A 24,528-nucleotide genomic window follows, 5' to 3' on the forward strand; every position below is an offset into this window, starting at 1 on the left:
GGCAAGCTGTCAGAAGCCAGGCAGTGGTACTACACCCTCACCAACCCACCCTCCTACAATGCCACAAAGTGGTGAAGCTGGATGCCCAACCGTGATGATTACCTAAGGCTCTGCTGTTACAACTTCACAGGTGTGCTAAAAACAGAGCGTCAAAGCAGCTCTGCCTGATACACAGAAACAAATACAGGGAGACTGCAAAACTGGGGAGATAAAATACAGCCCAAATGAAAGAACAGAACAAAACCCCAGAAAAAGAACTAAACAAAATGAAGATAGTCAACTTATTAGATAGATTTCAAAATATTGCTGATAAAGATGCTTAGAAAACTCACTGAGTACAGCAGGAACATAAGGGAAGAAATGAAGACTACACTAAGTAAAATAAAGAAAAATTCACAGGGAACCAACAATGAAGGTAAGGAAGCTGGGTTGCTTCTCTTCAAAAGCAATGATTTTGAAGAGAAGAAATAAACACTGAACCAAAACAGAATGAAGAAACAAGAATTTAAAAAAAAACCCAAGTATAAGACGACTGTGTGACACCTCCAAAAGTGCCAACATCTGAATCATAGGTGTGCCAGAGGGAGAAGAGTATGAGCAAGAAGTTGAAAGCTTATTTGAAATAAGCCTCCCTAGTTTGGCGAAGAAAATGTCTTCCTAGACATACAAGTCCAGGAAGCACAGAAAGTACCAAACAAGTAGGACCCAAAGAGGACCACACTAAGATACATCATAAAAAAAAAAAAGCTAAAGTTTAGAGAATTCCGGCCAAGATGGAGGCATAGGTGGAAACACTGTACCTCCTTCTACAACCAAATTTAAGGACAACAAAGATTTAGAAACAAAACCACAACCAAAACAGACATTAAATTGAACTGCACTGAAATCTGACAATGAACCATTCATCCAGACCGGCAAGAGGGGTGGAGTTGGCAGCTAGTGGAGAGGGGTCAAGGAGGTGACTGGCGAACTGGGCAGGCGCAGGACTAAAACCCAATAAAGCTCGCAAGGTGGCTGGCTGACCATGGACACATACTTGCATGCAGAGAAACCAGGCAGGTTTAAAAAGGTTAGTGACACAGAGCACAAAACCCAGGGCCCCAGCGACGGGAAATCAAGCCTAAAAGCACCAAATGAAAAAACATTCGGGGGTTGAGGTGCTGGGAGAGGCTCCCAGCCTCACAGGCGAGTTCTTTAGAGAGATCCACAGAATCCTAGAATGAACACAAGCCCACCCACTCAGGAACCACCAGAAGGGCCCAATTTGCTTGTGGGAAGCAGCAGAGGGGACAGAAATCTGGGTGAGAGCAGAACAAACCCCACTGCTGCCTCTCTGACCCCGCCCCCAGTCACAACCCAGTGACTGGGCTGGCCCACCCAGGTGAACCTAAAGCTTTTGCCCCTCATATGTACCAAAACATTATGGCTCAAGCAGAAGAACAGCTCAAAGTCCCAGAGCCAACACTTTTAAGTGACCAAGAAATAGCTAACATATCAGATGCACAGTTCAAAGCACAGGTGATCAGGATGCTCACTGAACTGGTTGATCTTAGTCACAAATTAGATGAAAAAATGAAGGCCACACTAAGTGAAACGAAGCAGAATGCATAGGGAACCAATAGTGATGGAAACAAATCTGGGACTAAAATCAATGGAGTGGACCAGAAGGAACAACCAACCAAACAGAAAAGAAGGAAGAAACAAGAATTCAAAAAAAGGAGGAGAGGCTTACGAACCTCTAGGACATCGTTAAACATTCCAACACCCGAATTATAGGGGTACCAGAAGGGGAAGAGTAACAGCCACAAGTGGAACACTTATTTGAACAAATAATAAAGGAGAACTTCCTCAATCTGGCAAAGGAAATAGACTTCCAGGAAGTTCAGGAAGCTCAGAGAGTCCCAAAGAAGTTGGACCCAAGAAGGAACACACCAAGGCACATCATAATTACAATTAGCCAAGATTAAAGTGAAGGAGAGAATTCTAGAAGCAAGAGATAAGGAAACAGTCACCTACAAAGGAGTGCCCAAAAAGTCTGTTGGGCACTCTGAGAATCAGACTGTCAGCTGATTCTCAAAAGAGACCTTCAGGCAAGAAGGGACTGGAAAGAAGTATTCCAAGTCATGAAATCCAAAGACCTACATCCAAGATTGCTCTAGCCAGCAAAGCTTTCATTCAGAATGGAAGGGCAGATAAAGTGCTTCTCAGATAAGATCAAATTCAAGGAGTTCATCATCACCAAGCCCTTATTATATGAAATGTTAAAGGAACTTATCTAAGAAAAAGGTAAAAAATATGAACAGTGAAAGGTCAGCAAACTCACAGCTGTAGCATAGATGGTAGGCAGAAAATACACAGCGGGGAGGGCAAGAATAATATGGGAAATGTAGAAACTAAAGAACATGGACATGAACTAAAGGGGGAAAATGGAAGGAGGGGAGGAGGAGGGGAATGAAGGGGGGTAATGGGACAACTGTAATGGCATAATCAATAAAATGTATTTTAAAAAATAAAGTAAATAAATAAAATCTTTAAAAAATTATCTCAAAAAAAGGGGCTAAAGTTTAAAGATAAATAGAAAATCTTAAAAGCACCAAGAGGAAAGCACAGAGTTACCTACAAAGGAGTTCCCATCTCCTTTGTAGACAAGACTATCAGCTGTATCTCAAAAGAAACTGCAAGCAAGAAGGGACTGGCAAGAAGTATTCAAAGTGATGAAAAGGAAGGACCTACTACCTAGATTACTCTATCCAGCAAAGCTATTGTTGAGAATGGAAGGGCAGATTAAGAGTTTCCCAGACGAGGTGGAGCTAAAGGAGTAATTCATTATCACCAAGCCATTATTACATTAAATGTCAAAACTATGAACATTAAAATGATAACAAACCCACAATTATCAACAAATGAATCTAAAAAACAAAAACAAACTAAGCAAACAACTAGAACAGGAACAGGATCACAGACATGGAGATCATCTGGCGGGTTATCAGCTGTGAGGGGGAAGAGGGAGAATGGAGGAAAAGGTAGAGAGATTAAGACACCTAATCCGTAGGTACAAAATAGACAGAGGGAGGTTAAGAATAGTATAGGAAATGGAGAAGCCAAAGAACTTATATGTCTGACTTGTGGACATGAACTAAGGGGTTGGCTTACTGGAGGGAGGGATGGTACAGGGCAGAGGAGGATAAAGGGGAGAAAAAAAGGTACAGTTGTAATAGGATAATCAATAAAGTATATTAAAATAACATCTTAAGAAACTTAAAAAAACTGATGTTCAAAGCACTAAATAAAACATCACTGGAAAAGGTACCAAAATATTATAAAGTCTTGTATTAAAAATAACTTATGTATTTTAAATTAAAGAAAGCTACCCTGATTATTCTTACCTCTGAATTAATAACTTTAATCAGGAAGAAAATGTGATATACCGTCTTGGTTAACAAAGAAAGTTGACGACATCTTTCTAGGTACACATGTACAGATGGTTCTACTCTCTGCTGTAATTTACTCCAAAAGAGAGTGAGTTCCCTATAAACAAACAAACAAGCAAACAAACAAATAAATGTTGGAGCAGTAATGTAATAAACATGGACTATGTCAGTGCAGTTATTACTTTGGAAATTAAAACTGGTTTTACATTTCAAATCTACACGTGTAATTAAGTTTAAAAGCAAAAAAAAAAAAAAAATCCTCAATTTTCTAGAGACTAAATGAAATCAGTATACATTGGCTTGGCCAAAAACTTCGTTGTGTTTTTAAGTAAAAATAAAAGACATTTTTAATTTTCACCAATAACTTTATTCAATGATGTATTCACTATTTTGTACCACTACCTTCTGCCATCTTTTAGGAAAATTTAGTAATTCCATCTTCCCAAAACTTTGTAACTTTTGAGCAAAGAACTGTTCCATGTGCCTTTTGCAGTCTTCCAGGAAACTGAAATTTTTCCCATTAAAATAATTTTGTAAAGACCAAAAATAAATGAAAATCCCAACATGTAATGTTTGGTCAATATGGCACAATTAGGAATCAGAACGTCCCCAGCCAGCTCTAACAGTTTTTGCCTTGTCATCAAAGAAACATGTGGTCTTGTTTTGTCCTGATGGAAGATTATGCATTTGACTAATTCCACGTGCTTTTCATTGAGTGCTGCTTTGAGTTGGTCTAACTGTAGCAGTGCTTGTTGGAATTAATTGTTTGGTGCTCTGGGCAGAGCTCATTATAGAGGACTCCCTTCCAATCCCACCATATATACAACATCACCCTTCTTGGATGAAAAAAACTGGCCTTTGATGTGGTTGGTGATGGGTCACTTAACTTTGCTCCATGATCTCCTGTTCCATATTACTGTGATGTATCCACTTTTTATCACCTGTCATAATTTGTTTTAAAAATGGAACATTTTCATTTCATTAAAGGAGGGAATCACATGAGAGAATACAGTCAAGGTTTTTTTTTTGCTTAATTTATGTGGAACCCAAATATCAAAGTGATTAACGTAACCAAGCTGGTACAAATGATTTTCAACCCTTCATTTACATATTTTGAGTATGTTGGTTATCTCTTGTGTGGCATAATGTTAATTGTTATTAGTTAATGTCTTGATATCAACTTCAACTGGTCTTTCCGATGGTGGAGCACTGTCCAGGGAGAAATCTCTAGCACGAATCGTTGCCAATTACTTTTGACTTGCTTGATCAGTCACAGCACCTTCTTTATATACTGCACAAATCTTTTTTTAAATATTTCAATTTGATTTTACTTTTCTTGAAATCATAAACCATAGTATGCCAAAAATGTTGCTTATTTTTCCATCTTCCAGTATTACTGAATAAAATGGCTATACAAAAATTCACCAATTTTGATAATTTTTAAAAAATGCCTGCTGATATGACAGCTGTTACAACACAATCTAACGAAATTGTTTTGGATGAAGTTAAAGACAAGTAAGTGCCACAACACACCTTTTGGCCAACCCAATACTTGTCCTAAATAAATGCAGTTATTTATTCTCCCTTTACAATCTTTCTATCTGCCTTTTATATTAATTCTGTCTATACTGCATATACAATTTTTCCCAGGCAACGAAGCTTAACTGCTCAAAAAACCTTTATAATTATGCACTTTACTATTCTTTGATTACATAACCATTTATGCAGCTTGCCTATTCTATACTCATTTGTATGTCATGTATCACTTGATCAACATCCTTAAATGTGAGACTATTTTAAACTAAATTTCTTTTTTTGTCTCCACATACCAAAACAACAATGAAATTTAATAATGTTGACTGACCAGATGAATGGTCAGTTTTAGTGAAAACTAACTTAAAAAGCTGATCTTAAAGTTTCTGAGTTAACTGCCACCAACATCTCTATTAGTTGTAGCCCAGGCTTTTGCCCACTTGGAAATGTACCACATAAAGAAATGTGCATTGAAGAAGTTAGTAAAGTTGAATGATCTCTCACAGAAAGAAAATGAATTTATATCTCCATACATAAATGACTAACAGCTAGTTACATAGAGTTAAAAATGTATAATATGCAGAGGAAAAAAATACATTCAATCACAGGTAGCATACATGTCTGAAAAAGTTTTTATTGTGGCATGAGACAATATAAACTTTTCTTTCATCCTCCAACACTGAAACATTTCCTGATCAATGATATTACTGGTATATTAAGGAGCTGTGTGGTCCTTAATACAAAAAGTCTTTAAAGTTATTATATGAACTACCTGATAATCAGTTTAAATAGCATAATACCTGAAAATAGGCTTTTTGTCTTGAGACTTAAAAAGATTTTAAAAAATATGTTTTTAAGCTATCTGAATTCTTACAACCTATTTTGTATTCTTATTTAACAAACTCCTTATTACAAAAGAAATACAACTCACCAAGCACAGTACATTTCTCCTTGTTGGAGCTGACGTGACAAAAATGCAGTACATAAAACAAGAGCACTTTTTTCATCACCCTCAGATTCTAAGTTACAGATCATTTCTAGTGCATCTTTGCAATCAACTTCTGAAATCTACAGAAAAAGGATATAGAAATGTGCCTTAAAATGGTTATATATTAAGATATATAGTAACATACTTGAACATTTTCATTAGATATTTACAGATCATTTTCACCAGTAGAAAGAACCTCAGTAACTCAAGCACTATCAATTTATAATGTCATCAGTAGGCTGCAGTTTAAAGAAATAACCTTTCTTCAAGCCAGAGAACTGACTATTTTCAAGAACTTCACAGGCATTTGTTTATATGTAAATAACTAATGCTAACTGTAGCCACCCTCCACCCATTAAATCACATCTATGATAATAAAAAGAAAAGCTGCAGTACCTCTATTTTTCCCCTTTACCCATTAGTTTTAAAAAGCATTAGAATCAGAAAGGCATGAAGGTCTATTGGATACATACTAATAAACAAATTGTCTATTCATCTGAGGGGAGAAAGATAATATGAAACATTTTACTTAAGTATAACACTTTTAAATTAAGATTACCTCAGTTTTCTATAAATCTCCAATATTTTTCTTTTTGTAAAAAATCATTTCATCTCAAAGCTTGTCAACAGTCATGCATGCAAAGATATAAGCTAGATGATGACAACTTGTTTCATTTAATTATGCACTTGAATCTACTGCTTCTTAAATAATTAAAATTACTACCTCATTACACTGATGTACTACACAAAACAAACAAAATTTACCTGTGATTTCCACAAGCATTTTCTCTAAGACAAGACTAACAAATACGACACAATCATAAATCACTGGCGTTCCACAGAATAGAAAAATTAATCCCAACATGGTGCAACTGATAAACAAAATCGAAAACCAATTTGGACCACTAACACCCATGTACCACAGAGGTAACCATGCTCTTCCTTATTGATCTTCTATCTCTCCCTATAATTTTCGAGTACGTGTGTGTTTAAAATGTAATGTGTATATGATTTAACAAGTGTTTGACTAGAGATGCAGATAGTCTTGTGATTGATCTTTGATAATGAAGATCAGGTTGCCTGCGGATATATTTAGAAGTTCCATTTCATGTATTTTATTGGGCTAGAAAACACTAATACAAGAAAACACCCAACTCTGAGTCTGTATTTAACAACTGTTTCTTTTCTTTTTTTTTAACAACTGTTTCTTGAAGTATGAAGTTAATGGCACAGTTAGGACTGAACTAAGCCTTAGAATTTGTTGGTGCAGTGCTCTTTCCACTTCTCTGCCTGCCTTTCTTACAAATCTCACAAAGTTGCCCCATTTAAACAAATAAAAGGGCTGAACATTATATATAATAAATATTTTCAAATACAATATTAAATGCACTGTCAGACATTATACATATTACACTTAATCACAACTTTTTCACTAGCTTGGTGTTATCATAAACATTTTATATATAATAAAATGTGAGGCTCAAAAAAATTCTGTAATCTGTCCAAGTTACACTCGTTAGTTAAGTGGTAGAAATACACATAAGTTATGTCTGACATCCAAGACCTACTCTCCATTTTATCATAGTATCTTTTATTAAAAACTGTATTATCTTAAAACCATTAACCTTGGTGAACCCATGAAGACAAACATTAGGAAGTCAACCCATGAGCTGGGTTTTTTTTTTTGCTTCTTCATAAGATGATGATGATGATAGCAGGATAATAACAATAGCAGGTACTCTTCATTTACTAGTGTCAGGTTCTTCAGAAACAGCATTGCTAATAAGCACAATAGCTTGCCTGGTAGATACTACTACTTCTTTCTACACACCAGGTACAGAGAGGTAGTTACTTGTTCAAAGCCACATATTTAACTAGTGGCAGAGTCAAGATTTCAACCCAGATATAGCTCAAAGTCTGTGCACCTGCCAGAATTCAACAGGCACAAGCATACCGAGGCCCTTTATTGCTATACATTGATTTTTTACCTGTTCAGGTTTAATAAAAACTCTTATATCTTGAAAGTCTGATTTATTTAGATTCTTATTACTTCTTTTGGTTCTTCTAAAACCTATGCCATTCTTGCTAAATGCTCAAATGATGCAAAATATGTACATTAGGTATAAGAAAAAAAACCTATTTTCCCAATATTACCTGTACTAGATTACATTTAATTTAAAATATATTTGTATATATGTAAGATAGCCTCTGTTTAATTATTCACATATATACAATATACCAGTTGAAATATTTGCTCTATTAATACAGAAAACCTCACTTTTTATAGGTATACTAAGAAAATTTTTATTGTATACTTCATAGCCTTTATTAAATCCCTGGTTTACCACTAGATGGCCCTCTTGAAAAAATATGACACTAAAAAGAATGGCAGAGAAACTGAAACCATATTTAAACTAATGAATGGTTGAATCAAAATTGTGAAAGTGAAATTCAGGTCAAATATAGACATCAATGACCAAGAACTACTTTTAAAATCCAAGGCAGCATGAGTTAGGAATTACCTATATAGGGACTATATATATTACAGATAACTATTCTCTCTTGCTTTGAAAAGTAAGCAAAGATTTAAATACCAGAAAATTTAGAACTCTGAATAAAATACTTAAAACCAATTAGACTGATTTGTGTGATCTGTTTGTTAAAGACATACTACTCTAAATCCCTATGTATAGCAAAATAATCATTATCTTTGTCATACACAACAGGGTGGCTTATTTCTAATGTTGGTCCAAGCCTACCATCTTCCTCTTTACTTTCTATCAAGAAAAATGACACAATCAGCATTATAATTACAACTTCTAACTTCATATGGGCATTCAGCTTTTTGTTGGAACCTACCCTCCTTCTGGACTCTTGATTACAATCTCTGTCTACTCAGTAATCATGCATACTCTGTTAATTGTCCTCTCCTCTGTCTTGCATCTCAACATTTCCATTTATATATCCTTAAGTCTGTCCCACAGTCCCTTTGTTCTTTCTACTGTTCTGAGGTTGAAGAATATTTATATTAGAAACACAAGACACTTGTATAACAATATGTTCTCACACAACACTGTATAATGTGTTATAGTTTTCTTTATATAAATACATGTTCCCTGTTTTTTTAACAACAACATGTAATTCTCCCACAACTATCTTCAACTTCATTTTGGAATTATGAATCATTCAAAATGAAAAATTCCCATATGGACCATGATTCTACTCTCAGAATTCTGTAATATGAAACATAAAAATACATGAATACCATGCTTTACATCAAACTAGGAAAAAAAGCCAATCATGTCTCATAAAAAATTTACATTAAATATGCAAATATAAAATTTATCTTTGCATATAATTAGAGAGGTAGACATATCCACCTAGCTTTCATGAAACACATTTAATGTATGTGTATGTATGTATGTTTATATACACATATATTTAAGTATACAAAGTACTCCAAGGGCTAAGTCATATGAACACTATGAAGTTATATTAGCCAGTTAAAAAGATCAGCAAGTATCCTGAAGTCAGGTAAAACTAAGTTATAGCCTAAATGCTGACAAATATAAATACCCTATTAAATGGTTAAGTCATCACCTAAATGGTTAAGTCATCACCACCTTTCCCATAATTTAGCCAAAGCAATAAAAAGATCCAAATTAATCAAAATAAAAGCTGGATAAAATAATTTTATACCTACTTCTGAAAGTTGTTTAGAATCACTATCCAAGAGCACACCAAAAGGTTTAAGATCAACAACAATGGTTCCTCACTACCTAAGAAAAAGGGAAGTTTCTTCACTTTTAGAAATAATTACTAACAAAAGAAAACATACTCACCTCTTCGATTAACTTTTCATTTGGTGATGATGTACAAAGACAGACAAGGTAAGTTTGCTTAAAACTACCTTTTGTACCAATCTCTGGATGGTCAGAACACAGCTTTGCTAGAGCAGTTGCTTGACTTAACTGATTTGTTTTGATTAGATGTTTAATTCTCATATCCAACAAGATGGGGCCCTCAAAAGCTAAAAATTCATTCACTTTAAAAAACAAGACATAATAGATTATTAACATTTGGTGATAATTCATTTGCAACAATACACTTATACAAGAAATATTTTAAAAGCACAGGAACTAATAAGCCCCTCCCCCATTTTTGCAGTTATCTATTACTGTTAGGCTATCACAAAATAACCTAATAAACAAGAGGAGATACTATAGCTACCCTTAAATTTTGCATTAAATACTCTTGCTCTTGAAAGTACCATCTAGAATGAAGTAAATTACTTCTTGATAATAAATAATTTCACATTAAATTCTAACAGTCAATGTTTTTAAAATCATACAAATTATCCCCCACCTCCAGCATTTATTCTTGAATACCAGGGATTAGCATCCCTAGAAATTTGCAGTGATAGGGCCTATACAAGGATGCAGTGACTACATCCTTTATAGACAATTACAAAAGAATGTTTGGATACTCTAGAAAATGAGACTAAACAAATTCTTTTTCAATACTAATGATTAAAGTCTATTTTGACTTAATGTTTTAAAACAAATTAAATACATAAAAAATAAATAAGAGCGGGGGGAGTCTGTTGAACGTTCTGTGGATTTGCGCTGTTATTTTTAAATAAATCAATAAACCTCAACATTTGCTTGAGTACCACTTAGGCATAATCAATTTCTATTCAGTTCAAATCTTTTAATTTCCTAGTGCTTGTCTGACCCACAAAAAATAGGAATTAAATTTTTTTCTTTGTGAAAAATTTAAATTTTAACAAGCATATATTTAAACTTTTCCCTAAAGCTTTCTTTACCAGGATGAAAATCAAGTGAGAAATCTACTTCATGATAGCTAGCCTAAAACCTTTGGAAGGCTTTTAATAACAAAACTTTAAATAAAAACACTTCCAATAAAAAACAATTTCAATACTTATGAACAGTCTGGAAGATGTGTCTAGTGTGTTTAATTTGCATGCTAGAAAATGAAGAATGAGAGATGTTTTTCCCTCCTTTAAATATTCTTTTGCTACCCAATAGTGTCTATAAAGACTGGTGGTCTGTAAAGACCACCAGTCTTTATAGATCAATCCTTCTCAGTATTAAAACAATGGGCATATAAACAATTTAACACAGGATCCCAATTCCATACTTTCCTTAAAATCTAGACCTTTGTACTTACTACTCTCTATTCTTACATTAAACCAAAAGTATAAAGACTGATAACATATAGTTTATAAATGCATAACTTTCTGGTGCCTCTGACTAAATGTCTTCTTGTACATATATATATATATATATATATATATATATATATATATATATATATATGGCATTACTTTTCTTTCTTTAATACCATTACATGATTCTGTTAGGTCAATTATACTGCAAATATTTTTCACAGTTCAGTTCACTGTCAAAGCAAAATGGGCGAAGGTTTTAAATAAAAACTTTAAGATAAGTAAAGTTATTCTGTCTATAACTAAATCAAAGACTTGAAAATACAATTTCAGATTCTTAATACAATAACTTCCTCAAAAGGAAACTCTTGGAGTGATGAACACACAATACGGTGTAGAGATGATGTGCTGGAGAATTGTGCACTTGAACTCTGCATAATTTTGTTAACCAGTGCCACCCCAAAAAATTCAATACGAAGGAAAAAAAGGAAACTAATAATACAAAATTGGGAATTATTTCAAATACTCCTACAAAAGCTCAAAAACAAACTCTGAAGAGCATGTGAGGAAATTATTTACAAGTAGCAAGCATTTAACAAAACTGATGACAATCTTAATAGAATATCTCAGTCCCTAAAATCTCAAATAACATTTAAATTAGAATGACAAATTGTACAAAACAAATGCTGTGTTAACTTGATGTATAGAAGAATATGTTAATATTATAAATTTCAAAAGCATAGTTGCACATATGTGATTTTAAACATGGGAAACCATGGCCATACTTAGGGCAAAACTGACTCCGAAGAAATATAAAATATTAGAGCAGAAGGAATTTTATAGATCATTTTGTCCTGCTGCATTGCATCATTTGGCAGATGAGTAAACTGAGGCTCACAGAAGGCAAGTGACTTCCTAGGTTCATCAAGCCAGTTAGCGACAGAACCAGGACTACAATAATGGAATCTTCTAATTCAGTGGTGAGACAAGAAAAAGAAAACTCTTATTTGACTACTATGTCTACTAAATAGAATGACATCTTACAGCAACAAAGAGCTGTAAAGCAGCATTAGCTTTTAAAGGATATAAATTAGGTATTCTGAAGCTCATGATTCAAATGGATCAAAATAGCTTATATTCCAATACTCAACTGAGAACCAACTGAAAACTTACTCGCCTCCCTCCCCATCCCTTGTCCATTTCTTTTACTGCTTTTTTTTTACCCTATTCTTCCATATATTTTTCTACTTCTTTCCAGAGCGTTTCCTATCCAGAACGTTTTTTTTCTTATAGAATTATATCACATCAAAGAACACCTCTTTTAGAGCTTGCCACACTTACAAAAGAAGTTCTATGATTTTTATTCTTCAGTATCTAGTCACATCAAATTTTAACCTGCTCTACTTTTCCCAATCCCATCCCGGAAAAATTAAAAACCTTATATTTTTATTTGTGTGTAGCCTTTAAATCTATATTCTATATATTTATGGAAATGAACAGGAAAGCAGAATTCACTACATTTGAGCCTTTCAAGAGTTGATGACATGAAATAATACAAATGATACAGCCAGTTCAATTAAGAAATTGCCTTCTTCCCATAAAATGATACTTACATAACAGTAAAAAAGAAAATAACAGTTCCTACATTAATGTAATTGAATGTATTACAATGAGTTGAATTTTTATCAGAAATCATTACATATTATTCATGTACTATGTATCAAGCTTAGATTAGGTCCTGGATTGTCGCCGAGTGGAGTCCATTTATTTCTATTATTTCCATGCCTAGATTCATACATAATTTCCTTTGCAGCATCTCTTACTAGCTGTTTAACAAGCACCTCAAACTCTGCATACCAAAATCTCTATATCACACTGATGTTTTTCTTAGTCTTTGTTGTGCTCAAGCCAGAAACGAATTGGCTTTAAAAATACTCTTCTGCCCCCTCCTCACTCATATATCCAGTCCACCATCTAACTCTTAAGGACCCAATCTCATTCATTTTTCTCCATCTCTACTCCCATTCACCCCCTCCTCCCAACCCAGATCATTAATCAGACCACTTTGTAACACTCTACTAGTGTTCTGCACACTCTATACCCTCTCCATCATCTCTCCACTGGGACCCAGGGTGTTTTACAACCAAATTGGAAAGGAAGAAGTAAAACCATCTGATTGCAGGTGACATGATATTCTATGTAGACAACTCTAAAGATTGCACACACACACAAAACAAAAAAATTGAGAATAAACAAATTTAGCAAAGCTGCAAAACACAAAAAGCAAAACAAAAATAAGTTCCTTTTTTATATACTATCAATGAAAAATGAGAAAATAAAATTAAGAAAAAATTCCATTTACAATAGCCACAGAAAGAATAAAATACTTAAGAATAAACCTAACCAAGAAGATGAAAGACTTATATACCCCATTCTATAAAATAATGCCACAAGAAATTAAAGAAGACACAATACAGGGAAAGATCCCAAGTTCATGGATTACAAAATGATGTTAAGATTACAAGTACCAAAAGCAATCTACAGAATCAAGATAATTCCTACCAAAATTACAATGGCATTTTTTTCAGAAATAGAAAAGTTTTTCCTATAATTATAATTTCAAGAGACCTCAAACCAAAACAATTTTGAAAAAGAACAAAATTAGAGGTCTCACACTTGAAGTTACAATAACCAAAATAGTGTGGTACTGGCATAAAGATAAGACATGTAGGCAATGCAATAAAATAGAAAGCTCATAAATAAACCCTCACATATATGGTCAAACGATGTTGAACAAGGGTGTCAAGACCACTCAATGAAACAAGGACAGTCTTTTCAACAAATAGTGCTGGAAGACTGGATATCCACATGCAAAAGAATAAAGCTGCACTCTTACGTTAATAAAAAAATAATTCAAAAATTTCTAAAAAGCCTAAATATAAGACCCAAAAAGGATAAAGCTCCTAGAAGAAAACGAAATGGAAAAGCTTCATGACAGTGGACTTGGCAATGATTTATTCGCTGTCATGTCAAAGTACAGGCAACAGGAAACAAAAACAAATGGGACTACATTATACTTAACGTTTGTGCATCTAAGTACAGAATCAACAGTAAAAAGGCAATGTGCAGAACTGGAGAAAATATTTACAAATTATGTATCTGATAAGGGGTTAATATCTATAATACACAGGAACTCCTACAACTCAACAACAAAAAGTCAAATACCATTAAAAAGTGAGCAGCCCTGGCTGGTGTGGCTCAGCAGATTGAATGCTGGCCTGTGAACCAGAGGGTGGCAGGTTCAGTTCCTAGTCAGGGCACATGCCTGAGTTGTGGGCCAGGTTCCCAGTTGGGAGCACAAGAAAGGCAATCACACACTAATGTTTCTCTCCCTCTCTTCCTCCCTTCCTTCCCTTCTCTCTCAAAAATAAATAAATGAAATCTTTAAAAAAGAAATGAGCGAAGGACTTGAATAGATATTTCTCCAAAGATGATATACAACTGACCAATAAATGTAACAGATTCAATATCACTAACCATCAGAGAAATGGAAATCAAAACCACAATGAGGTACCTACCACTCCTCAGCTATCAAAACGGCTACTATCAAAAAACAAAAGTGTTTGTGAGGATGTGGAGAAACTGGAACCTTTGGGCATTACTGATGGGACTGTAAAATGGCACAACATCTACGGAAAGAGACTGGATGTTCCTCAAAAAAATTAAAAACAGAACTACCAAATGGTTCAGCTATTCCACTTCTGGGTATGTATCCAAAATAACAGGGTCTTGAAGAGAGATTTGTATGCCTATGTTCACAGCAGTACTACTCGCAATGGCTGAGAGGTGGAAGCAACTGAAATGTCTATCAGCAAAGAGATGAATAAACAAAATGTGGCATATACAAACAGTAGAATATTATTCACACATAAAAAGAAAGAAATCCTGTCAGAGCTACCACATGATGACTCTTGAGGACATTTGGCTAAGTGAAATAAGCCAGTCACAAAAAAAGTAAATATGGTATGATTGTGTTTTTAAGTGAACACTTAAAAAATGATTAAATGGTACACTAAATGTAATGTTTTTTTACCACAGTGAAAGAATGCATTAAGAAAATCAATCCAGCATTGTTAGTACAGCAATAAATAAATAAATAAATAAATAAATAATCCAAATTTGGAAATTTAATAAAAACACACCACTTCAAGCTCTAGATCAGTGGTTTTTAACCCCCAAATGTCAAATTCTCAACCATTTAAAATGTACTAATGCCTAGAGCTCACATGTAGAAACTCTAATGTAACTGGCCGGAGGTAGGCTTCCAGCAGTAGTACAGGAATGTCTAAACAGTCTCCAGGTGATTCATGCACAGCCAGAACTGACACAACTGCTCTAGGTAAGTGTATTTCATTGTCAAAATTACCAATTACAGATAGACTTAACCTTCACCCATCTATCACCTTTTCCTGAGGGAACACATTACATTGATAAAGAAAAAAAGTTTCACTTAAAGATTCCAGAATTGCTTAAATATGTTTCTTGCTTTTTAATTAAGTCTGAAAGTTTATGTTTATGACCAATTATGGTAAACTTCATGATCATAAATGACTTTTGACATATAAAACAATTTTGTGTGAAAAAATTTAATTTCTAGTAATTAAATTCTGATATACTTAACTATATAAAATTATTATAAAGTACACTCATTAAAACAGAAAAAATAGATATTTTTAGAATGTTTCAAGAAGCCAATGAGTATGTTTTAAAATAATTTTTAGTGAAAATGAAAAATTTGGGGTCACTGTATTTGTATTAATTTTATGACAGAATATAATTAATATTAACAAAATACAAAATAGACACAAAATATGTTATCAGTCTGAAATGAGACAGTGAACACTTTTATAAGCTTATTGCAGTTAACTTCAACCAACTTAATTCTACCCAGAGTCACTGATCCTCAAGGACCTCAGGGTTCTACCCAAGTAAAATGCAATCTAATTTAGTAGCAATTTTTTAGCCCTGGCTGCTGTGGCTCAGTGGCTTGAGGGCCAGCCTGCGAACCAAAAGGTCACTGGGGCCACTCCTAATCAGGGCACATGCCTGGGTTGCAGGCCAGGCCCCCAGGTTGCCCCCAGGCAACCACACACTGATGTTTCTTTTTCCTTTCACCATCCCTTCCCCGCTCTCTAAAAATAAATAAATAAATAAATTTTTTTTTAATTTAGTAGCAATTTTTTAAAATAAGACGAGGATGGTTAAGAACAAGAAAAAGAAACAAAGCAAAATAAAGTTTTTTAAAAAGACAATGAAGGAGAAGGTAGGAAAACTGTATTTCTAAGAATAATTAATATGTAGTCTATAAGATGCTCTTTTAGTGGTTTTGTGTGAGAAATGTCCTAACACAAAAAAACACTGTCAGTAGATTTATTGTAAGTCTAAGACTCAAAGTCAGCCCTTTTGGAATTCTCTATAGACAGGTAAAGATAAATACACACATACCCCCCATATATATAACAAAAGAACTGGATTTACTACCTGAAAGTAAATGCAGTTGTGCATGCAAAATCAAATCTGGTATTGCCCTATTTACCTGAAAAGTATTAACTTATCATTTGCTTCGTGCTCCTATTTCCTCCCTCTTTAAGATATTATTGTATCTTATGCATGACAGTGTCTGGTAAACCAGGCAGCAATTTTTCCATGTTCAATTTAAAATGCCAAGTTTATTACTGAAATAAAGATATTTTTTCATAAAACTCTGAAGGAGTTATAAGTATTATGAAAAGCTTAAGCTTTAGAAATGTCCTTTGAAAACCAAGGGGAAGGAATAAGTAAAAAGAGATAGAAGGAGGAAAAAAGAAAAAGGAGAAACGAAAAAGAAGACTACAGGCTTTTACATTCAAGAAAGGACTGACAAGTGATAAAAATACAATTTATGCAATTGCAAATTACCCCAATATAGGAGAAAGGAAGCCCCAGCCAGGTAGCTTAGTTGGTTAGAACTCTTCTGATACACCAAGGTTGTGGGTTCAACCCCTGGTCAGGGCACATATAAGAATCAACAAATGAATGAATAAGTAAGTGGAACTACAAATCAAGGTCTCTCTCTCTCAATCTCTCTTTCTCTTGCTCTAAAATCAATTTAAAAAGTTTTTAAAAAAGAAGTAGAAAATGGTCACAGAAATTCCGTGTGACTATGATAGGAAGCTTTCTCAAAATTTAGATTTTCAAATGTTGACATGTAGGGAAAAAGGTAAAAGCAGGTTCAGGTCCAATGATACACCATGAGTGTGCAAATATGTTGAGTACACCAAAAACGTTGAGAACAATGACTCTGGTGAAGGTGAATAATTTTCTTGAGGAAAAATAAAAGGCCTGCTCCTTGAATCTAATTATGTATTATTTATGACAGAGAAAAGAAAAATTTATCTACTCTTATGGTGGTTTTGATAAGCTTTATACTGAAAAGGGTAGAACAATGGAGCAAATAAAAACAAACAAGAAAGTATAATTTTCAAAATGAGGCTGAAGGTACATTTGCGAAACTGAAGAGAAACAGATATAATCCTAAGAGTCTCAAAATTAATTATACTACTTTGTTCATAAACAATAAAAACTGGTAGTAAATAAGATGCCCTTTATTAGGTAAATTGATAAACTGTGGTATATTCATACAACACAGTATTATTCAACAATAAGAAGAAATGAGCTATTAAGCCAAAGACAGATGAATGTTAAATGCACACTGCTAAGTGAAATAAACTAGACTGAAAAAGCTATAATTACAACAATCTCAAAAATGGAAAAGTTGGCAAATAGTTCAGGAGCTGTCAGGTGCTCACTCAGGAGAAGGTGGAGTAGGTGCAGCAGTTTTTTTAAGAGCAGTGAACTATTCTGTATGACGCTTTAATGGGGATACATGACATATGTGTTTGTCAAAATCCACGAAACTCTCCAGCACAGAGGGAATCTTAAGGTATGGAAATTTTTAAAGTTTACTTAGGAGGTTTGGAAAGCCCAGGATGAAATGTAAAATATGGTAAAAAGAATCTAAATGTATCACAGATGTTATGAAAGAACTTCAGTAAAAGAGGTGGGGACATTAGGTGTTTATATTATACTTGTATACTAGGATTGATTAAGTATATGGATGGTCAAGGGTATAGGAAAAGCCAACCTGAAAAGATTACATACTATATCATTCCAATTATATGACATTTTGTTGAAGTCAAGGTAATAGATAAACAAAGAGGAGGATGCCAGAATAATCAATGTGGTATGGATTAGAGTTAGAGACATCATACAGTTGGTTCCATGCACATAGAAATGTTTATAGGCACGTGCATATACACAGACTAGTATACCAACATATTTTGTTGCCTTGTCCATGGAGAGGTCCTAGAAACAACATGACCCTAGTATCAGTGCCATCATACCAGATGGCACACCCAGTTACCAGGTCTTGGTTTCTACTACTATTCTCATTAAAAGGAACCAGGGCTTCTTGAAGAATTAGCTGATTTTAAGACTGGAGAAGGAAATATGCAAGATAAGCAACTTGTAGTGCCAGAAAGCAAGAAAGTATGCAAACAAAAAATATAACTCACAATATGGGATTATGGCAAAGGGTCACAGAAGTTAACTCAGAGTTCCCAGTGATCAAAGGTGGAACAATTTGAGCAACAAAATAAAGTAGTATTGGACTATGACCAAAGTATAAAATAAGTCATGAATGAGGCTACAATGAGGAAGAAAAGACCAATCTCCTGTGTAAAATTCCAAATTATCTATGCAGATAACTACTCCTTCAATAAGATAGGTTAATTCTCTACCTGTGTGGGTAGCATATGGTAACCTTCTTCCAAAGAGGGGAGTATGGAAAGGGGGGAAAGATAACTGTACAGTGGAGAAACCTGACAAACACACTACCTCAGCCAGATGATCAAGGATTACATAACAGTCAAAAGTAACACGGACAGCACGCATCCTTGATCAATGTAGTGACAATGGCACTTTACCTCTGTGACCTTCCTCCCCCAAACCCACAAGCCCAGTTGTAATCATGAGAACAACATCATAGAAATCCCAATTGAGGGATGTGCTACAAAATACCTGACCAGAATTCCTCAAAACTGTCAAGGTCATCAAAAACAAGGAAAATCTGAAAAACTCTCACAGCCAAGAGGAGCCTAAGGAGACATGATGACTAAATGTAATGTGGAATCCTGGATGGGATCCTGGAACAGAAAAGGGACATTAAGTAAAAACTAAGAAAACTGAATAAAGTATGGACTTTAATAACACAGTATCAATACTGATTTATTATTGCGACAAATGTATCAAAATAATCCGAGATGACAGTAGGAAAACTGGTTGTGAGAACACTTCATGATTTTTCTATAAATCTAAACTAAAAGTTCATTAAAAAAATAACAACTTAGGTCAGACTAACCCCAATATTAAACAGTCTAACTTAATAGAACTAGCCAAATATTATAGTTTTTCATCAAATCCTTATAGACAAAAAGGAGAACTATAAGCCAGACATAAGAAATGATGGGTGTGTTTGATAAAGCGATAATAACCAAAAAGTGTTCATTAAAGGACTGAAGGCAAGCAGGAAGACTTCTGCAAGCATCCCAAGGGCTAGGTTTCTGGACATGATCTTTTCATAATTATTATCAAGGACCTCGATGCTAAAAGAATGTATGCTAACAAGTCAAACCTTGAAAAACAAAATGAAGATTTAAAAGGATTTTGACAATTACAGAGACAAAATAAATCTTATTAAAGAGTAAAATTCAACAGACAAAAAAAAATACTGAAAGACAAAGTATAAAAATATAAATAATTTGATAGTAGCATTTAAAAATATTTTTTGTGTGTGGTTTTAATGACCTCATTGAGTTGTGAGAAAGATTGGCTACCCAAAAAAGGCAATGTCATCTTAAGTCATAAGTATACACTTTTAGATGAAGGGGAGAGTACTAGTGTCCTCAAAGCTGGCTAATTCATATTTTGGGTACACAGTAAGTTCTGAGAATTATACATTAAAGAGAACCACAACCAACAAAATGCACTAAAAAATTAGGTAGCATGATTGTAGACGTAAAAGCCTTAACAGATGGCATTTAGTCTACAGAAGAAAAGATGACTAAGCATTGACAAGATGGTAATCTTTAAATATCTTGATTGATATGGTGGGGAAGACAGATTTACACTGTTTGATATGGCTTTAGGGGAACTCTAGATCCAAAAGATGTAAACTCTAAGAATGTAGTTTTCACAGTATTTTCCAACAGAAGGTTAAGAATGGACTGAACTATACAGTTACTATTCTCTAGGAGTGTTCAAGTAAAGGCCCGTTATCTACCGGTGATGTTTTAGAAAGGAGTTACAATTGAGTAAAAAAAAAAAAAAATCATTCAGTGCCTTTCCAATCTTGAGATTATGACTAAAAAAAGGCACAAGCAGTGTATGAGCCTAAAAGTTCTTGTGGTATCAAAAGCCATCTATCTGCATTATGTTGGTTTAGTTATTAGAGTCACCTTAATTTTAGGAGGCTAACATCTTAAAAGAGAAACCAGTATTTTAAATTTTGAGTCCTGCCAACTCTCAATCCCCCCAAATCAAAGAGCATTTCTTGGTCTAGCTGGGTTTTAGTAGGACCAAACTTAGTCCAACCAAAACCAAAACCAAACAAAAATGGAAATAATTTGAGATTAAATGGGTTATCTACTGTTGAAATATTACATCAAACTTGAAAGGTTTCACTATAAACTAACTAATGAGCAATGCCTATTAAGGTGTACTTATTGTTCTCTGAACTCTAGCTCTTCTCTTCAAACTTGCTGGTAGATTAAGTTAAACCAAGGGGCTGAATATATAATATAAAAAGCTAAAAGTTCCCCATCTTTCAGAACCATCAAATTTGAAAATGTAAATAAGTTATGTGTAAATGTTAATCCCTACAACTGTTTCAAAGGAGGAAATGACTATACTCTTCTAGTTTGTGTGATTATACATAAAATGACTCCTATCAAAGAAGCATTCTAAATAATACAGAACCATGTAAAGATTATGGCTGCAAAAAATCTTTTAATTATATAGTATCTCTCTGGTTGCTTTATCAGTTATACTAAAGTTGGACTACCTACAATCCATTTGCTATTATAGAAACTCCTACTGGTTGCACAGTCCAAATTATTCCATTGGCTCTATCAGATGAAGACCAAGAAATAAAGCATCACAGAGATGGGCAGACATTTGTTAACAGAAACAATGTTAGGCACTTTTAAACAAGTAAGAAAACTAAGTACACTTTCTTTTAAAATAAAATTTAAATCGCTGTTAAGGTAAATATTTCATTTTCCTACTTTAGCATAATGTGTAAGTTTGCCAAAAACCCTCTTCAGAAATTGAAAACAGAAAAAAGAAGTTAATTCTTTATTTAACCTAGATGGAATTTTATTTTTATTAGGCTAAGGTGCAACAGGGCATATTCCAGAAAAGAGAGGTTGAAAAGTTGATTTCAATTCCTGGCTCTGCCTCACATCACTGGCAATGTGATGTAGAAAAGCCAAGTAATCTTTCTGAGCCTCAATTTTCTGATATGTGTAATAGAAAAACAAGACCTTTTTCCTAGGGTCATAGTGATAGTTAAATGAAACCATGCATATAAAAACATATTTCAAATTGCTTGAACTAAACAATGTTATTTGATATTATTACTATATCACATCCACTATTTTTAAAAGCTGAGAATATTAGGAAGTATAATTTGATTATAACAATAAAAACATAATGATATCAATATAATGGAAATAAAAACTAATATGCCAAAGGCAAAAAAACCTGAAGATTCTCAACTTTTAAATATTCTTATCATTTTAAATAATGAATGTCTACTCTGTCTCTCTAAGATCTTGAAAACATTAACTAATTCGGGGCACTAAAAATTTTTTGTGTAAAAATTAAGAAAACAGATAACACTGCTAAGAACAACCGGGAAAGCACGGAGAAACAGAAAGAAGGGGAGTCACGTAGGAACAACTGGCTTGAAGAGAAATTTGGAGATTAGCTGGGAAGCCTTTTAGTAAATATCCAAGTATCAGAAGAGCTCATGAGCAACAAGCTTTATACTTCATTCTCAGAGCCTTCGAAATTTGCTGTCACACTGTAAAATACATAGAGTTTGCCATCAATCAACAGGAAAAGCAGTAATTAAACAACAGAGCCAACTTGTTTAATTCTCTAATTTAACCTTGGGAAAGGTTAGAATGAAAGCTGGGCACTTTCCAAAATGATCTCAAGAAAAGGACCAAAGATGACAACTATGCTTTTCATTATGGTATATAGTTTTTGAACTCTCAACACTTATCAGTGTTTTAGCCATCTACTTCCAATAGGTTACCAGCTGGTTTGAGTTTAACTGAGATCTTTATTGCCTGAGCTCATATAATAACAAGAAAGAAGGATAAAATAAGACTGAGCAACAAGCTCCTTGAGAAAGAGTACTAATCTTAGAGATAAGAGACTTGAGAGTTCTGAACTTCCGCCAAGATGGAGGTTTAGGTGGATGTGCCTTGCCTCCTCACACAACCAAGTTTAGGGACAACTAAATATTAGCATCAGAAAACACAACCAGAACACGGAAAACTGAACTTTTCGGAAGTCCGCTAACAACAAATTCTTCAGCCCGACCGGTAAGGGGCGAAACCGGCGTCGGGTGAGGAGTTACAAAGGAGGGCTCAGTGGGACCCGGGCGCGGAATCCAGACGTGCGAATCCAGTCGCACGGGTTCCAAACCCAGGATTGGACCTAGTGAGCGACCGAGCAGCCCACCGGTGAGCGGTGGCAGCGAGTTGACTGTGGTTGCCTGGTTGCGCGGGAGTGAGGGAGTGAGCGACTGGAACGGCGGCAGCGGCGCCATTTCCCCGCTCTGACCACGCCCCCACATACAGCCTCACAACCCAGCGACCTGGGACTCCAAGGCGCCGCTTTTCCCACTTAAAGGGCCAGAACAGACCAAAAATGTCGCAGGGAGAACTCAAAGCCCCAGAGATAAATCTAAATGACGAAGAAATAGCAAAACTCTCAGACGCACAGTTTAAAACACTGGTCATCAGCTTCCTCACAGATCTGGTGGATTATACCCACAAATTAGAGAAACATATGAAGGCTAAATTAAGGGAAATGAATGGAATTCCACAGGAAACCCATAGAGATGAAAAGGAAACTGGGACTCAAATCAATGGAGTGAACCAGAAGGAAGAAAAAAATGATCAAACAGAAAGAAATGAAGAAATAAGAATTCAGAAAAATGAGGAGAAGCTTAGGAACCTCCAGGACATCTTTAAACGCTCCAATATCCGAATTATAGGGGTACCAGAAGGGGGAAAGACACAACCACCAGTGGAAAAACTATATGAACAAATAATAAAAGAAAATTTCCCCAATCTGGCAAAGGAAATAGACTTCCAAGAAATCCAAGAAGCCCAGAGAGTCCCAAAGAAGTTGGACCCAAGAAGAAACACACCAAGACACATCATAATTACATTAGCCAAAATTAAAATGAAGGAGAGAATCCTAGAAGCAGCAAGAGATAAGGGGACAGTCACCTACAAAGGAGTTCCCATCAGACTGTCAGCTGATTTCTCAAAAGAGACCTTACAGGCAAGAAGGGGCTGGAAAGAAATATTCCAAGTCATGAAATCTAAAGACCTACAACCAAGATTGCTCTACCCAGCAAAACTTTCATTTAGAATGGAAGGACAGATAAGGTGCTTCTCAGATAAGACCAAATTCAAGGAGTTCATCATCACCAAGCCCTTATTATATGAAATGTTAAAGGGACTTATCTAAGAAAAAGAAGTTAAAGAAACATGAACAGTGAAAGGACAACAAACTCACAGTTATTAACAACCACACCTAAAACGAAAGCAAACTAACAGGACAGCTAGATCAGGAGTGGAAACATAGAAATGAAGATCTCAAGGAGGGTTAGCAACAGGGGAGTGGGAGGAGGAGATGGGGGGAGAAGGTACAGAAAACAAGTAGCATAGACAGTAGATAGAAAATAGATGGGTGGGGGCAAGAATAGTATGGGAAATATAGAACCTAAAGGGCTTGAGACACATGGACATAAACTAAAGGGGGGTAATGGTGGGGTTGGGGGGGCAGGATGGAGGGGAATGAAGGGGGGAATAGAACAACTGTAACAGCATAATCAATGCAAAAAAATAAATAAATTTAAAAAAAAAAAAAAAAAAAAAAAAAAAAAAAAAAGAGACTTGAGAGTTCTAACATTAATTTCTTATTCTATTTTGAAGAAAAGCATTTAACTACCCTATTTCTGCATCTCCATCTGTCAAGTCAGTTAG

At 34.7% G+C, this 24,528-nt stretch overlaps 1 protein-coding gene across 3 annotated transcripts in view; it reads right to left on the bottom strand.

The window, feature by feature from the left end:
* Positions 1 to 24,528, bottom strand: part of ZNF292 (zinc finger protein 292) — a 104,227-nt gene that overhangs the window by 24,511 nt on the left and 55,188 nt on the right. For all 3 annotated transcript variants that reach the window (XR_008391515.1, XM_037143836.2, XM_037143837.2), the window contains 3 exons: positions 9,795 to 9,997; positions 5,896 to 6,032; positions 3,387 to 3,528 (listed from right to left, as the gene is read on the bottom strand). Coding sequence is in view for 2 of the 3 variants with exons in the window: in XM_037143836.2 (XP_036999731.2) it covers positions 3,387 to 3,528; positions 5,896 to 6,032; positions 9,795 to 9,997 (482 nt within the window). In the remaining variant the exon portion in view is untranslated. The remainder of the gene's footprint in view (positions 1 to 3,386; positions 3,529 to 5,895; positions 6,033 to 9,794; positions 9,998 to 24,528) is intronic.

Source organism: Artibeus jamaicensis, unplaced genomic scaffold, assembly GCF_021234435.1.
Source record: "Artibeus jamaicensis isolate MK-2021 breed Jamaican fruit bat unplaced genomic scaffold, CSHL_Jam_final contig_387, whole genome shotgun sequence".
Classification (NCBI taxonomy): Eukaryota; Metazoa; Chordata; class Mammalia; order Chiroptera; family Phyllostomidae; genus Artibeus; species Artibeus jamaicensis.